A 17852-nucleotide genomic window follows, 5' to 3' on the forward strand; every position below is an offset into this window, starting at 1 on the left:
CTTAATTTATACTCTCTTAACAGTTTGGGGGAGTGCTGCATACTCTGGGCTGCTTCTGGTCACAGACAACAAGTGGGCATTTTCCATTCTCTCCCACAGGAACTGCAAATGTGTAGCAGGTTTACATCCTGTCCTCCTCCTTCCTCATTTCCACATCACTTATACTTGAAAATGCAGTTGTAATTAACACTACTTAGAAAAGTCCATACTTACTATAAGTACAGCTGCAATTGGTATTGCTGCATTCATAAAGACTGTGAAGGAAAACACGTAGGAACATTTAGAAACAATTTCCATTCAGACATGCTAAATGTTAAAATACTACTAGCACTGGTTTACAATGGCATTTTCTATGCTTAAGATAGCAAAAATGCGCAACTATCTACACACATCAGTACATTGTTTTAAAATGCCTACAGTTTACGTCTCTTCACGTCATCAGAACAGCCAGAACCCTGCAGTGCACTCTAGACAAAGATAAGTAATCTACTGGTTGGGAGCTGTGATCAGCTCACACAGTTCAGGCGAGGGACGCTGCAGGTCTCCGTCTCATGACAGGCAGAAAGGCCGAGCTGGTGCAAGGTCTGGCAAGCGACTCGAATACCTGACAGTGAGAGGAAAGGAGACCCAGCAGAGGCTGCACAGGTCATAGCACTGGGACTGCCCCGCAGGCTGGCTGCTCTGCCCCATCTGCAGCCCAGCGGCACGACCTCCTGGCAGAGCCACTGGCACGTACGTCAAGTTGTGACCTACTTCTGGGGCACCACTTCTGAGGTACAGGGATTTGTGGTCCCCTCAGTTTTCGGGATGCAGTTCAAAGGATAAGGTAAGATTGGCAACCCTGCACTGTATCGTTGACTTAGTTTATTCTTATGGAGGACGTACTCATAATTACTCCTGCTTTGTCAGGCTTGACTACTCTGTGAATGTCCTCAGGAACTCCATACAGGTTCTAACGGTTCCTAAACGTGGTAGAGCTTTGATTTCAGCTGGGCCTTGAGTTATTAAAATGCACGCAATGAACCAGATTCCTCCCTGACGTCAAACAGTGTCTGTCTTGGTGCCCTGGATTCCCTCGCTATAGCAACTCAGACACTACAGCATTCAGAGGTTATTAAACAGATACATGGGGAGAAGCAAGCAAATACCATTTCTGTATAGGGATCTCTTTTAGGTTGGGCAGGAATATGGGTTAAGAATGGATAACTGGTTAATAAACAAGTTATCCATCTGGGAGCTTGAGTCAGAGCTACAATCTTACCCCACATGTCTGTCCCCTCTATCACAACCTGAGGATATTATTTAATCATCACCTTTTCATTTTGACCTTTGCTCAACTTTATTTCATTAAGTAAACAATACAGAGAAATAATATAGAATCTATAGCTAAAATAGAATTAAAAGATCAGTACACATGTAATAGAAAAGAAAGAGGCCAGCCACTTCTTTTTTGTTTAAACTATGCCCGTCCTTTTTTCCTACCAGGTGTAGCCAATGTTCAGACAGTAAAAGCACTCCCCAGTTACTTCAGCTGAAGTGGAGTGTCATCATTTGAGCCACAAATGCTGGCTGACTGTTTGGCCATCCTTTTCTGGGCATAAACCCCCTGAAGAACTTAACATACTTAAGATGTTCCTTTTTGCTACGTTTAGAAGATCTTTAATGAATCCTGTAACACACTTGTAAACTCTGTACTCAAGCTTAAATAAAATAGCTGTGTTATCTCATGTAGCTCTAATTCCTTAATAGAGGGGAGTATTTGAAAATATAGGTATGTTTGTGTATATAATTCCAAAATAAAAGCTTAGCCTTCGAAAGACTAATATGTATTAAAGCCTAGAAATTCATAGTTTACTCCTCCCCCTAGGGAAAAAAAATAATATATTTTTCTAAGGAAAATGTTCTTTTCTGTGCTGGAATACAAAGCAGCTTCAGTTCAGACTCTCATTTCTCCTTATGATTCTACTTCCTGCCCAGTTTTCACACTTCGTATAAACTTGAGGTAGTTACGGCATAGAAATTTTGAAAAAGGGAAACTTGCTGCCTGCAGCTATGGACTTCTTAATTCTATTAAATCCTTGCACTTGCAATTTGCCTTCAAGACTGCTGCAGTACATGAGTTTGCTTTTATGAATGAATCTGATGAGGGAATCCAGCAAAGCTGATAACCTTCTTACAGATGGATCCTGCTCTTCTGCTGTCTACAGTATGAGATCATACCTGTCAAATATGAAGCTGGATGGATTAAATATATTGTAGGGTTGGCAAAGCCCGCGGCAGTTAAGACAGCTAGGGTCACTTGGTGGCTCCCAAGAAGTCGATCTGAATTTTGCTATTATGTGAGATCACAAGTACATCCAAGGACTTCACTTCAAACATCTTCTTTCAAGGAAACAAATAAGGGCTTATTGAACCACTGGAATTTGGGGGTTGGATTTTTTATTTTAATTTTTATTTTTTCAATTATGCAAGTGTCCAGAATAATACAATGTTTTCTAAAATAAATTTATTTTTCAGCTAAGACTTTTGGTTTAGTTAGATTCAGTCAAAAGTACTTTGTTACTGGAAAAAGACAGACTGAATACTGGTAAAACGGTTTCAGTCATTTCTGAATATTTTAGGACAGTAACCACTGTTATTTTCCTGTGAGAAAGCCTGGAGTTACTTTGCTTCTGACAAATTAGGCAAAAATTCATAGAAATAGGAAAACCGCTCCTTCCTTTCTCTGTCTTTCCTGAATATATAGCGCATACCAAATCCTGTAAAACCGAACATAGGCTAATCTTACTAATCAGTATGAAAAATACTACATAGGAATCTTCTCTGCTACAGTTAAAGAATTCACTGCCAAAACTCAAAAGGTGTCACTACCAACTTTGCAACCCAGCTTTGATTCTGGGGGGTACATTTCCTTAAAATTATAGGAAGAGCTAATTTCTATAATAGCTCTTTTAGTACACATGAACAATTCCATATACATACAAACTGGATCCACGCACAGGGGCAAGGCAGATGAGATCCAATTTCCATGCGGTCTTGAAATGGAATTTTCTTGTGGTCTAGCCAACACTGCCCTGAAACTTGTAGGTATATTTTGTGTAATCCAATGTAACTCTATTCCTCATGAACAGAAGTAGCTCCAACCACATTCCTTCATTCATGTTAATAGCTGAGTGTATTTAGAAAGGAATTCCAGAGTCTATTCAAAACTGTATGTTAAAAAAAAGTATATATAAAAATCTCATTTCTGCTTTCTTATTGTTCTAGGAAGTGTCTGCCTTCCTCTTGATCAATAATACATAAAATCTTGGTAATCTGCCTTTTTCATTCTTTTTTTTCCTTCTTAAAAAAATGAAATCATATGTTCACTATAATATTAGCAAACACGCTTTGTGCTGATTATACCTGTCCTTCTAATTATACTTACAGTAAGAAAAAAGGCAAGTTCTCATATATTTATGCTCCCTTTTTAGTCTGCTAAAGTGTGAGTTTGTACAGATCAGTGTAATTTCTCCTGAAGACAGAGGGTGTAAGGAACTCCTAGGCCGAAACTGTAGGAACCCTTTATAAGCCAAAATTATATGCAACAACATAAAAAAGCTGCGCTGGTTTACCCCAGCTGAGAAACTGATCTAGTGTGTCTTACATACACATAAGTATCACACATAATACAAAACAAGAACGCAAATGCAAACATTGAATATTTCAAGAAGCAGCCGTAAATATTTAGAATTGTTTTTAATAATACATGTTCTTATTTATGTCGCTATTTCTTTACAGAATAGTCAGTATTCTTGGGATGAATACATCTTTTCCTAGCTGTTACAAATTATACTGTGAGGATTTAAAATCAAATAAGCCTCCACAGCTCCTTCAGTCCTACAGCTGAACCTGTGGCTCTGACTATAAATAGATTTTAATGCCACATGAAGCAGTGCAAACACAGGGAGCCCATCTGTGTTGATCTGGGTGTACACAATCTACTCCAGCTAAATTCTGTTTTATGTCAGAATGGAAGCTACTCTCAAAGCACAGAGAGCTCAGGATCCCCAGAGAGAAATTCTGGTCTCCGAAGTCAAGGAAAATGTCAACGTAATGTCACTTAAATTCAGCGGGATCAGGATCTTTCCCTCAGAGTGCATTACCTATGTGATCATTTGGCAGGGAAGAAAGGCAGCTACACGTCTCTTGGGCAAATGAAATCAAATAATACTAACCAGACTGGAAGTTATTTTCCTAAGGAGTAGCCTTCCTTATTAGCCTAGAAGGTATTTGTACAGGCCGCTTGCGGCATTTGAATACTTCTCACTAAAAGTTTCCATTTCATTAATATCTTACAGATTATACAAACAGCGTTCTTCAGTATGACTTTACTAATTATTTCTAAAGTATTACGGTAGCAGTTATATAGGTATTGCATATGATCTCCTCAAATACAGACTTCAATTGGCCCTAGGTCTTTTTAAAAGGATGATAAATGCCTTAAAGCAGCTTGAAAGATAACATGAGACAAAAGAATCTGGATATGGAATGATGAAATTGCCAGGATTCTCATATTTTTCCTTTCCAGGATATAGAAATGATCTTAAGAATCACTTATTTTTATAAGAAATCCAAATTTTGAGTAAGAAAGTGTAAGTACCATCTGTTGGAGCTTCACTGCAAAGACAATTCCTGTCACATATTATGATACACTGTATTGTGCAAAATGCAGAAGGGAAAAAACAAAGAAACTTCAACAAAGGCTTCTTCCTGAATGCTACGTTATAGAGGAGAGTATTGCTGGCTGAAGGTAGCCTGTGAAATACTTGTCCCTTAAAAGCTTATCTCCAGAAAAGTTAATGCTATGAAGCATTAATCTTGACTTTCTCTTTTAGGCATATTTCCCATACAGGCAAAATTCTATGGAATTAAATGGAAAGTCTGACTAAATGGAAAGTGAGGAGTACGGATCAGAGCCTAAAGCAACTGAAACAATCTCAACAGAGAAATGGTAAAGTCATTAGTAGCTAATAATGCAGTAGCACTTCAGCTGAACAGTGGATTAGAATGAAGGAAGAGACTTACTGGATATGGAGGTATAAAGGGCAAAAGACTTGAGGCTAGTCATTTCTTTTTGTCTGGTTTCCTCTACACTGCTGTGAAAGATGTGTTCCCAAGCATAGAGTTTAAGGAGCTTAATGCCTCGAAGCATCTCATTTGTCTTCTTCAGTCTCTCATTGGAGTACTCCTGCAATATTTACATACGCATTTATTTAAAGAGTATAATTAAAGCGCCTGTCCCCTAAAATTAAGGATCACACAAAAATTTTATGCAGCCCCTTGTAATCAGTCAGGTATACTTTACTAGTTCTGTCCATTCAGACGTTTTGCTGTTTTTCACGAAGGTGAGCTTCCCTAGAGCTCAAGTGAAAAGGCCGTTGGTTTGCACTCCTAAATCATATAGCTTGTACTGAAAATTCTACTCTTCTGTCAGCCTTCTGCTCGCTTGCGAGGCAGCCTCCCATGACTTCTACTGCCCAGCGCACTGGCTGGATTTTCAACAGGCACCCTGACAACATACAGAGGAGATCAGAACACGCAGAGAAGCTGCGGCCGGGCACACCGCTCTGCCCAGTCAACACGATACGGAAACAACGGTGCCAGGCTGCAAAGCAGCAAGGCCACATTCGCAGGAAGCTGTGATCCCGTAGGGAGCCTTGACTCTGAGCAGGGCCAGCTGGCTCAGGCACAAGAATACACTGGCGAAGTTGTGCTCCCCGTAAAGCATAACTGGAAGTTATGCTGCTTCTGGTTTTCAGGCTAGCTCAAGCATCTTTGTACCACGCTACGTTGCACACTGGAGACATTTCTAGCACTAAATGTGCTGCTCCCATCTGCAGGAATTTCTAGGTGATGCTGTCTGGTTGGATGCTATCTACATTTCTAGAAGGGTGTATACTGTTGATGTGAAGGCATTACTTTTCACACAGGAAGGTGCACAAATAACTCTCATTACCACCCATGACTTGTGGTAGAAGAGATTTCAGCAAGCTGTCTGGCTCCATTACAGGTTCATATGGCTTCCTTGGCAGTGCAATAGTCACTGAAAGTGGGGATAAGGTTCAGAGCAGCTGGGCACGGTAATTCCAATGAACCAAGGTAACTTTCTCGGCACTGATGCAGGCAATTCAAATTATAGACGAGCCAAGTGAGGGATCAAGGAACAGCTTGTGACTAAGAAGACCTCTAAGCTCCCCAGTTAAGGAGCATGCTGTGGGAGTTAGGACTGTCCATAGCTTATTTAAATAAATCACTTTGACACTTTGTGGATAGATTTCCACAGCTATGATGTATCTGGGGCCTGAGTTTGGATGCAGCATTCCTACTTCCTTTCCCCTTGGACAGCTTGCCCTGCATAATTCATTTATTTGTGCACCATCAGACTGCACAAAGCCACTTCAGTCAACGATTACTGACCATTTACATTTGCAAGTCAGACAGATCTTGAGTTCTTTTGCTCTTAGGGAAACACATACTTGTTGAAAAATATAAACCCCAAAACCTGCATCTTTACTGCTTACGCTTATCATGCTTTGACATTCTTGAACATTACCAATGTTTGAGAATCAGTTCTTCGTCAATGTCCATGGTTAGCTTTGTAAGTCCAAACACAGACCAATGCATAATTACCAGAGGTGATATTTTTGTCATGTACAAGTTTGAAGACACTTACCAATGTGCTTCTCTGGGCCTGTGAGAGTTTTGTTGCTACAAAGTACTGAACAGGTGCAAGGACTATGATTACTGCTGCTCCAATTAAGGCACTGATTCCAAGAAGGTAGTAGAGCAGAAGAATTCCTACAATTATCTGTTGGGAGAAAAGAAAGTGAGGGGAAGGCTTGGGATAACTTAACTTTGGATATGCGCCACAAAGACCTATCACAGGGTAACTGGACAGCAAGTTCAAAACCAACAGCCACTGCAGCTAACCCTACCCCCAAACATCATACGTTCTGCATCGCCGGCACAGTGGGGTTTGATCAGTCAGGATATTCTGCCAGAGGACCAAATACACCCACTGGTGTTCCTCCCCAGCTTGTGGATTCTGTGTGTTTCCATTTCATGGACTCTCCATTATGAACAGTGGAAGGTTGTACAAATTTGCGTATCTTCTATAATGTAACTCTCACAGCTATTTAAAATAACTTTATTTAAAACCAAATACATTTATAAGAAATCTTCAAATAAAATTTAAAAGTTATTTTAAAATACTTCCAAGTAACACATTGAGATATTCCCTTTGCAGTCACTATTAAATATTTTTTCGCCATTGGCCAGATGACATAGCATGCATTTTCTTGACTTATAATTTTTTTTCTTCTTTGACATTTAAGCATTTTTACACCGGTGGAGAAATTACATCTCCCAGTTTGATCAGAACTCACTAGCCTACCACACATGGGACTTCCACAAAGAAGGAATGCTTCTTTGCTTACTATAGAAACTAATATGAAATACTATTAAAAATACAACTGATATTGTAAATGTTAACATGACATTATTGCTGACCAATACATAAAAAAGGAACATCATAAATCATATCACTAAGACCCTCCACTTCAAATAAACTCTAACATAAACTTGCAAGAAACTGTTTTAAGGATGCACAGTACTAGACTGGCGATGACTGTTAAAAAAAGGTTAGAGAAACAGCTTAAGAAAAAAAGTTTTTTCTTTGGATAAATAAGAATCTAGAGAGAAAGTCTGAATGGGAAGGGATACTGTAAGCAGCTCAAAAAATGCAAACAAGGTATACAAGCTTCCAATGTTAATTACTACTATTCTAATGACCGACTCCTGAACAATCTGGAGCACTGACACTCTATATATTTATCAGTATAAGCTGATAAATTAATCAGAAGACATAGTGATAGAAAGTTAATTTCATACATCATTTCCCTTAATTAAAAAAAAAAAAAATTGGAAATTTCCTTAAAGCGTTCTCTACTACTCTTGCTATATTTGCATACTCTCAAAACCCTCACAGAAACACTATCTTCCATATCATTTCAAAGCTCAGTAGTCATATGCCCATCCATTCCCACACATATTGATGGGAATTGGGTGTTGAAGAAATGAAGAAAAACAGAGTCCTTAGTTTCCACATTTCCATCTTGACATTTTCATTAATTTAAGGCACACAGAGAGAAAATACAGATTTTTTTTTTCTTAACAATCCTTTGATGCCTCTCTGCAGATGAACTAAACTAAAACATGACTCTTAAAATGAGTCACAGTATTTACTTAGGAAACATGCGGTAACATGAAAGTAAAGCCCTATTGTATATACACCACAAATCTAGTAAGAGCAAAGGTTAAATTGTAAATTAAAAATGTTTTACTGACAAGTAAGTGAGCAATCTGCTTCCATCTGAAGTCAGGAAATCCATGGCTGTATGAAGCCAAAGAAAACACGCAAGGCCTCTGTCAGATAGCCCTGGTAGAGCTCCCCTCCAAAACCTGAAATGGTCTTGGTCTTTACCGATCAAGATATTCATTCCCAACTGCTTCTTCGTGGGCAGACGATCTAGGCACTCAAAATACAGGAAAGCATTGAACAGTGCACAGTTAAGAGATGTTCAAAAATACAAAGTCAATGCGGAACACTGACTCTCTGCTTTCCCTGCTTTACTGCTTTCCCCCACTACTGGCTGATTGTCCAGGACATCATGGGACCGGCTGGTCCCAGAAACAGAGCCTCAGCGTCTCACATAGACAAGGGGAAAGCTATTCCAGCTACTGGATCCTGAGGGAGCTGCTAGCTCACACCTGCTTTCCCCCCACCCCCATCCTGGCTATTGAAAGGGTCAGTCTTTGCAATAAAAATTCTATGTTTTCACAATAGATTAAAAATGATCCCATTTTCATCTCCCTTATATTGCGATAATAAGGGCACACTTTTTTAATATATTCATCATGTATGGGACAAAAAATATATTCTCGATGTAAGTATGTGAATGCTTGTATCTGAAAAGTTCTGAAATCTGTAAGCATTATTGCAAGTAATTCTATATTTATCATACTGCACACCACACAGTCAAGAATAAACAGTACGTAGATAGTATCTGAACTGCTGGAGGGCAGTATCTGGCAGATGGGAAGGCTCTCATTAATATTTCTGAGAAGGTAACGATCATATTTTTAAAAAACTGTGTAATGAAACACTTTGGTTCCCTTTCATCAAAATCCCAAAGCTCTTACCCGCCAGAGATACATATCACGAGCAAGAAACTCACCAATAGCTCTGGTTATTTTGTCTTGATTATTTATTGAAGATAGCAAATACTTTCAGCCAGAAACTGCTTTGTGGCCAGTTTTGAAAGAGACAAATGTCCTTTCATTACAACTGTAAGCTATCCCTGCCAATGAACCGGAGGTATGAGAATACGGGATTTTTTAATAATCACAATGAAATCAAACGAGGGTGTTTATAAAATGGAGGCAGGGGGGAAGCCTTTACAGGGCCTCATTTTGCTCCCGGGGTTTGAGCCAGACCTACTGAGGGCATCTTTCAATTGATGGGCGTCCCCAGGCCTCTTTTCATTGATTTCAATGGCCTTCAAACAGTAACTTAAGGCAATGATAAAGCTCCTATTGACTCCAGTCAGAGCAAAGATGGGGCTCAAATTATCTGGACTGTATAGAAAACCTAACTTGTTATGAATGGCTAGGTCTTCTAGACAAGGATAATTACAAAATCCATAGCAGATGCTGAAATGCTGATTGTTAGATTAAGAGCTACAAAACAATTAAAAACCTGTTTTAAATAATAACGAAGCTTGTTCAACTTTTTATTAGCCATCTCTTGAGCATCCAGTAATTGCTTTCACTGCCTCATAAAACAAGGTATTGAATGAATGTTGCGGAAACATGTTCTGGAGAAACCTTTGTGATCACTATGACTCATTGATTTGTGCCTTGCAATGTGTGCACCATCCACAAAACAGGAGCATGCTTTGACACTGATAGTCCTGATCTGCTAAGGAGCATCGCAAGGTGAAATTTAATGCAAATAAAATTTATTTTCAGAAGACTGTCAGGAAATCTTTATGACTCCATGACTTATGGCACATTAGAGCAAAATGTTGGTACAGAATATGCAATGAAATTGGCTTAATTCTCAGTTGCACTAAAGCTCTCTCTACACTGAGCTGCCAGAGCGGTCTTACAAAAAGTGTACGTGAAATGGGTACCTCTTACATAGCCTGTTTTACTAACAGACTTACAATGGAGACTAAGCCTCGGGGATAATTGGACCCTAAACGTTATCATTAAAGGGGTGGACTCTTAACGCCTCTTAGCTCTTTCAGCAATATCATTTTAGCAGTATACAATCACTGACTTCTTACTGCAGGGTACTTCTGGATAAAGTGGATAAATGGATAAATGGATAAAAAATACCCTGATATCCAAATTATTACTAACAAACTGCCAACCTGTAACCATATTTCATATCATATTTCATATAAGTTTCTTTTCATTATAGTTGTCTTCTCTTTTGCAAGAAGAAATCCATATTAGCACATGTTCCTTGATCATCATTTTTTTTCCCCACTTTATCTGGTTCCCATTCCTCCCCCCCCCCCCATAATTTCAGGGAAACCATCCTGATGCTAAAAAATAAGTCAAGTTTCTTTCTGAGAAATTCCTGCTGATAATTGCATCACCCTTTTTTAATTCTAGAAAGTAAAATGTTTTTAACTGGCATACAAGCCTCTTCAGAGTAGATCAGGAAAACTAGTCTATACTCCAGTGCAGTTACTCCTGCACAAGAAAGAGGTAAATGCATTTATACTGTATACACTGTGACCTGTATAAATATATCTACAATCATTTTAAATCTTAATATTTTAACAGGTATAGCTATATACAGCTCACATGTAGAGTAAATGCAAGCCTTAGGCATGAAAGCATAGTTAAAAGAAGCTATCAGTAAGCTGCTGACTGTTCACACCTTAATGTGCTCACTATGCTGATTTGAGGCTTTACACAAGTCTCATTGGAGTTAGCGAGTTTTACCAGAGATTCAGACAGATTTCTTCTTCCTCCAGGTGCTACTGCAGTCTCGGAAGCAATTTACCCCTCACTACCAGAGAGATACTAGAAGACACGGTAACATGCTAGGTTTCAAACACAGATAGCAAAAGTGTGAAGACTCCCAGAGTATTTCAAGAGGACACTAACTGGTTTTCCAGAGAACAAATACTCCCCAAAGAAAGAGACTATACAAGAGGACACAAGACGCATTCAAGAACTCACTATCACTGACGAATAAGAAGGACCTGCATGGCCTTTCCCCAGTATTTTCCTCAGCGAGGAAAAAACCAAAACAAATCCAAGGAAAATAATTAAACCAGAAGTTTTTTTCCAGGTTAAGAAGTTAATCTGTCTACCATGCAATCAGATTATTTTAAGACCATCACAAAAGAGGACTTGCTCATCTGATCTGTAGCAGCTTGACCAAAACCTCTTGTTTTTGACAGGAATAACTATAACATCCACTCAATTCTAATATGTGTCTTTATTGTCAGAAAAGAACGCAGATCTCCTGATGGCCAGCAGTCTAGCGCCTTACTCTTTGAAGGACATTCATACAATTTATATAATCACCTGAATGGCTGGCTTTTCTTCCCCATCCCCAGCTTTTCAATGTAGTATTCTTACATGCTCAACATCTTATAGAAGAAAATCGCTAATATCAGATGTTGATGGACACCGGAACTCCTAAGCAACACTCCTAAAGCCATGTTAAAACTGACGGGAAATACGATCTGCCAGTTGCAGTTCATATACAGTCTCATGAAAATGATTTCATTTTTGGGCAAGAGCAGGCAACCCAAAATGCAAAGCTGCTGGGTAGATTACTTGCAGCTTTCTGACTTCCACACCAGCCAAATCAGCCTCTGCAGAGTGCTGGAACAAGACCACCTTTGTGACATGAACACAATAGAGTTTTCATCATGTTTTTGAAACTAAATGATATTTTTAGAAAATACTGTGTGAATTTAAACTGTGCTGCCTCTTTCGTTGTATTTACTTTTAGCGTTGAAGCACTCTCAACAAAAATACACCGAGTAGCTGGAAGAAAGCAGAAAGAATTACAGGGTACTCTATTAATATCAGATGAAACTATGTGCTTTACTGTCAGTTTTCTCAGGAAATTCCTAAATGGAAATGCAGGAGGTTTCTATGGTTTTGTTTAAGTACTGGCTCTTCCAAACTAAGTAATTTGCACTTTTCCACTGTTTCAGTAAGTGTGAACTTTGAAAAATGATCCAAGGTTGTAATGAGATTGCTCTGACTTTCTGCTACTGTGTGTCTGCTCTACCCTCTTACTCGCGTAAACTTAATCACAGGGCCATCCAGTGAGATTCACCACTTCGCAGACTCAGAGGAATAAATACTACCTCACTGAAAAAAGACTAGTTTTGATCAGATTAGTTTTTCAGTAGCTCTGCAAGCTCATGTGACAGAATGCACAACCTACAGAGCTGGAAGAACGAAGGAGGTAAAACAGTGTGTCTCCATGTTGGACATCACATACGAACTCCTGTTTCAGTAAGGCAACAGGCTTAAGATTAATTTAAATCAATTATGAAAGTACCCTCCGAGATGGGACTCTGCTTTCCTCATCTTAAAGACTTGATAAGACACAGTTGTATTGCATTGGGCATTACACATGCTACAAGGCTACAGGACATGGGAACCAGGAGTCACCAGGCAATTGAGCATGACGCAGAACAGTGATCTGCTCCGTGTCAGGCACGTGGGAAAGGAGATTGAAGGGATGAGAGTGGTATTTAGAGACAGGAGACCAAAAACACCAGAGAGGATAAAGTAGCAAAACCATTTCATATAACAAATGAATCTGTGGAATTTCACTACAATTTGTCATCCATGAGGCAGCAGCAGTTTTAAGAGATGTCCAAAGCATCGTCTCTAAGCGATCATATTTTTTAATAAACTGCTACTTCTCTTGCTTCTGCTAGGATTCAGAAGACAAATGATTGCAATACATTCCAGTTAACTCCCCTGATGTAATAAATGAATGCACTGGAATAACATAACCTGCTGCACCCTACAAATTCTTGTTACAAATGCAAAGCGTGTTTGGCAGCAGTCAAGATCCTAATACAATCCTAAACACCTAGAGTCCTGTCACAGATGTGAAATATATTACATACAATGTTTCTAGAAATTAACAGCTCGAATCATATTTCAAGTTATTCTTTAACTTCTTTAATATCTCTACTTTCATAGAAGTCATAAGCAATCAATCACTACAGACTGATGCACATTAATAACAAAAGCATGTCCCATCTCCTTACCTGTACTGGCATAGCCCAAAGGTTAGGGCAGAGGAAAAAGAACCACATCAGCTGATTTGTGTCTATGGCAACCAGGTTACAGATCTGGCCCGCAGTCATCTCCCCCATAGACATGTTAGAGGTTGAAAGCTGCATAATTTTATTGTATATTTTTGTCTAGAGGAGAGATCAAAAGGTGTTAGCATGTAGAAATAAAATAAGATTTCTAGCTCCATCTAAAACACAGGCGCAGTCCAGCATGCTGAGGGAAACCAACATTCCCAGTAACTTGAACGAAGAGCTTAAAATTTGGCCTTTTGTGCCATGATGAAAAATGTTAAGCTACTGTCTTGTTGTTCACTCACAAAAAGCACAGTGCGACTAGGTACAAAATGGTTGTCTAAGTACCCCCTTTTTGCATCCCTGTGGATCAGTAAGAGAATGAAACCTTTACTGCCCAAAAGGCCCAAGAACCATATTAACAACTATGATTTATACCTCCAGCTTCTCCATGGAGTGCCCTTGCTGTAACAAGTGCTAATAAAGTAATATATTATTACATTCAATATATAATAGTCAATATATTATAATCTTTGTTATTTTTCTCTGGCAGTTGATTCAGGTCCCATCCAACCTCAGAACCATGCTCCTGGCTGAGAATGTTGCTACACTGTGGCTGGAAAGCTCAATCCCATTACAAAGGTTAATTCACAGACAACTAATGTAACAGGTCCGATTCTGTACTGAATTAAGTAGTTGCCTCAGTGCAGAATCAGGCACCATGCACAAAAATAACTTAATACACAAGAACCAAAGTGTACTTTTACCAGCTGATTTGGTAAAAGGCTACACAGTGATGCCTTGCAGTCAGGAGACTTAGCTGACAGGAGGCACCCTGATTCAGTAAGTGCCTTCAGATCAAGTGCGAACTGTCCGTCGTGAAGCATAAAGGCATACAGGGCACATTGAACAGGTGCAGGTTTACACAGGGGAGGAATAGAGATAAAAGGTTTAAAGAAGATTGAAGAATTATAGGAAAAAAAAAGTATGAAAATACTGGCACAGAGGCTGCCGTTAACACTAATTCTGCTGCTTAGAGCGATGGCTAGAAATTTTCCAATTTGAACAGTCCGACTGCTGGTGTTAGCTGGTCCTCTGCATAATGTCCAGCACAGAGGACACAAACCTTTTCTTAAACAAAATTGATGGGAATGTAGCACTATTTTCCAGTAATTCCCCTTTTACACTTGCTGTGGTTCATGGATTTTTCAGTTAGTTGCAGCTCTTCTGCTTGATACAAGACATGCAATATTTTTATATATATTTTGGGTCTAATTTTTATTTCTTTAGGAATTTTCTACTTCACTCTAACAAGGGAAAACCAATGGATGGAATCCAGAAGTCTGGCAGCTGACAAGTGCTTCCAAGTGTAAGGTCAAAAGAGGATTAAACAATTACGCTGCTATTGAAAGCATCCATCTATCACACAGACTCTCACAGGATCTATGCAGTTCAGCGGATAAATAGTGTAACTTATAAGGCTGGCTTTCAAGCTGTCAGAGGGTAGGTTTCAGCCAGTGCATGTGGCAATATCGCATTGTAACCTTACACCTAATTCTCTCCTTTCCAGGCACAGATCTTTGTACATGACATAAGACTTTGATCTGCTGTTCCCAGTTATACAATGAGTATGGACTCCATTTTACCAGTCTTAATTATGTTCAGTAATTACAGACTCCACAATGCCTGGCAGATTTTGTGGCATGAGCCATGGATTAAGACACTACTCCATGCATTGGGAATACAATCTATCCTTTTGTCCAAAATATATTTATAAGACATTTTAAAGCTGTACTATTTGCATGGGATGTTACAAAAGTGCGCCTTTGAAATGGGAGAGGTGTAGTTTACAACCTCAGTTCTTTCAGAAGTTACATTCAGTTATACTGTCAGCAAATTTATGCTCAAAGGTAAGAAGAAATACAGCATTAGATATTACAAATAAATGTTTATATAAAATCATCAAATAAGATGCAGAGGAAAGAGAACAGAGGTCTAAGTTAACACAATCTTTAATGGCAACAGTTACATTCAATACATTTCAGGAGAGAAGTGTTTCAGAACTTAACGACTACAATTATAATTTGTATTTACAAATACACATATGATTATATGAAAATAGGTTAATTAATAATATATTGGCTACCTGTATTGCGCCTCTCAAGTTGATTCCTGTTTCAATAGCAACATAGTATGATGCTTGGAGAAACGTCCTTTGCAATAGAAGGGCAAAAAATAAGAGTACAGCCAAAACATAAGCATTGGACAGGAACTCTTGAGACGAAATAAAGAAAACACCGAGAATTTTAGTCTATAAAAAAAAAAGAAAGTTAGAAATCAGGTGCAATGGTAATTTAATTACCAGTTTTACATAATTAATAAGCAGAGATAACCACAGTTTATTATTCTGAAAGTGCTCTCCCAACCTGATATGAAACCTCACAGTTTATCAATTCAAGGGAACAGTCATATAATGTGCCAATTCAGTAAGCTTTATTTAAATGCAGAATGACATTTATAGGATTTCTGATATCCTTCCAAAACTCTAGGACACTTTGAGTAGCTCCATATGGTCATTTGCTAAAAGACGTGCACTGCCCGTTGTCAGAAAGGACTAGTTAATGTCCTTTTGAAGAAATTAGTCTCCTTATTTTAGCACCTCAGGTTACTGAACACTACAGTGACCTTCACAACTTGCTGAAAACAAGAACACATTCAGTACAAGTCTCCGCAGTGCCTTCTGCCTCACATAGCAATACTCCTTCTCGTGAGAGGAAACTAGTCTGATCTGTCCACGCAACAGTTTAACCACGTGTTGAGGTGGCTGGGAGGTCATTCATCAACACCACAGTCATCCTCCATAAATATCTGATCACTTCCAAGTGAATTGTGGTTGATTTTTCTTCAAACATTGGCCAAATTAAGCAGCTGTCAAAGGACTTTTGTCTACTACGCAACACAGACGGACTTGCGTGGATTTCTTAGGTTGCTCCCTTTTCCCACTTACGTGGCATTTGTTGCAAGCTACTGAGATTCAGACCAAGGCTGGATGCAAAGAATAGCAAGTAATTATGATTTCATTCCTGTTAATCTTTGTTCATGCAAATGTTCCTTATTTCCATAAGGAGGCATCTTGATAGTCATATACTACTTTTATGAAGTATACAGTGTAATAACTTACAAGAACATGGAAAATTTCCATCAGTGACACTCAACAGTGCTGAGTTTCATGCTTTGAAAACAGGGAATAAAAACTATTTAATTCAATAATTTATTTCCTGCTCTCAAAGGTAAATTGCCAGACAATAATATTTTCCATTTCAGTAAGGTACTTTGACTTCAACCAGATTTGATGTACACAAACATTTCTGCAGTCTGAAGGGCCACTGAACTAAATAAGGAATTAGCCCTCAGAGAAGCCCTCTGAGAAAGTATTCAAGCATACGGAGTCTTCAAAGTCAAACCAATAGAGTGCAAGCAATCGCTGGGCATACTTGTTTCTTTAAATCTGTACCAAGTGCAAAACTGAACAATTATGGTACGTCACCTTTTATGTTCAGATAAAGAGACATTTAACTACAGTTTTAGTTATTTGTAACTTAAAGGGATTTTAAGCCCTAAATTATTACTTATTCCATAGTAATTCAAATAGGCTACAGCAGCATTACACACTACAAAAAGTCTATGGTACAGTAAGAGTGAGTCTCTCTTCCAGATTATTTACTCTTACTAGTTCAACTTTTCAAATCAAGTTAACTTGGCTTTGGCACTTGCAAGATGCAACTGTGGTTATAAATTTATTCTTGCTGTAACTCTGAAGAATAGGAAGGAAGACCCAAGACTCTACATTTAGCCTGGAAGCTTTAGAAAATGTACCCCAGGTCTGGAAAATTACAAGTACAACCAAGTCTTCTCCCATGCTACCTGTAAGGCCTTGACAGTGGAAAAGAAAAGAGAAATTCACAAACTGGCCAAGTCCATGGCCAATTAGATGCACCCAATTTATCTTTCAGACTCTTTAACATTTATGCTTATAAGCATAAAGCATTAGGCATATGTAAGGTGGAAGAACTGCCCCTGGTGCTTAACTGCTCAAGTTTAAGAACCACCCATTGTTTTCTGTGCAGTGCATATATACTCAAATAAAAAACAGAATGCGAAACAGTATATAACTGCAAAACTTGGTGGTTTTGGGAAAAAAAAAAAGAAAGAAAAAGTACATTTGGGGAAAAACAGGATCATTTACATTTGTGATGTTTTCCCCTCAGACATGTCTTGTTGACTTGCAACAGTGAGAATCCTTCCTTTGAGTTACCCTTTCTCAGGTCGGCTATTATTTTAGCAATTCTTCACTGGGATTTCTTTTTATTTCAATACAGGATCATCCAGGAAAAAGTGGCATCTCTGTAACATTAAAAACTAAAAAAAAACTTCTTATGAAGG

General features: G+C 38.7%; 1 protein-coding gene across 4 annotated transcripts in view; it reads right to left on the bottom strand.

The window, feature by feature from the left end:
- The window catches only part of ABCC8 (ATP binding cassette subfamily C member 8), an 83215-nt gene that overhangs the window by 45362 nt on the left and 20001 nt on the right, over positions 1–17852 (bottom strand). For 3 of the 4 annotated variants that reach the window (XM_075502228.1, XM_075502227.1, XM_075502226.1), the window contains exons 7-11: positions 15556–15720; positions 13371–13526; positions 6716–6850; positions 5068–5230; positions 214–254 (exon numbers count right to left, since the gene is read on the bottom strand). In XM_075502228.1, the coding sequence (XP_075358343.1) occupies positions 214–254; positions 5068–5230; positions 6716–6850; positions 13371–13526; positions 15556–15720 (660 nt within the window). The remainder of the gene's footprint in view (positions 1–213; positions 255–5067; positions 5231–6715; positions 6851–13370; positions 13527–15555; positions 15721–17852) is intronic. The other variant, XM_075502230.1, reaches the window with a different exon arrangement.

This window comes from Mycteria americana, chromosome 5 (genome assembly GCF_035582795.1).
Source record: "Mycteria americana isolate JAX WOST 10 ecotype Jacksonville Zoo and Gardens chromosome 5, USCA_MyAme_1.0, whole genome shotgun sequence".
NCBI lineage: Eukaryota > Metazoa > Chordata > Aves > Ciconiiformes > Ciconiidae > Mycteria > Mycteria americana.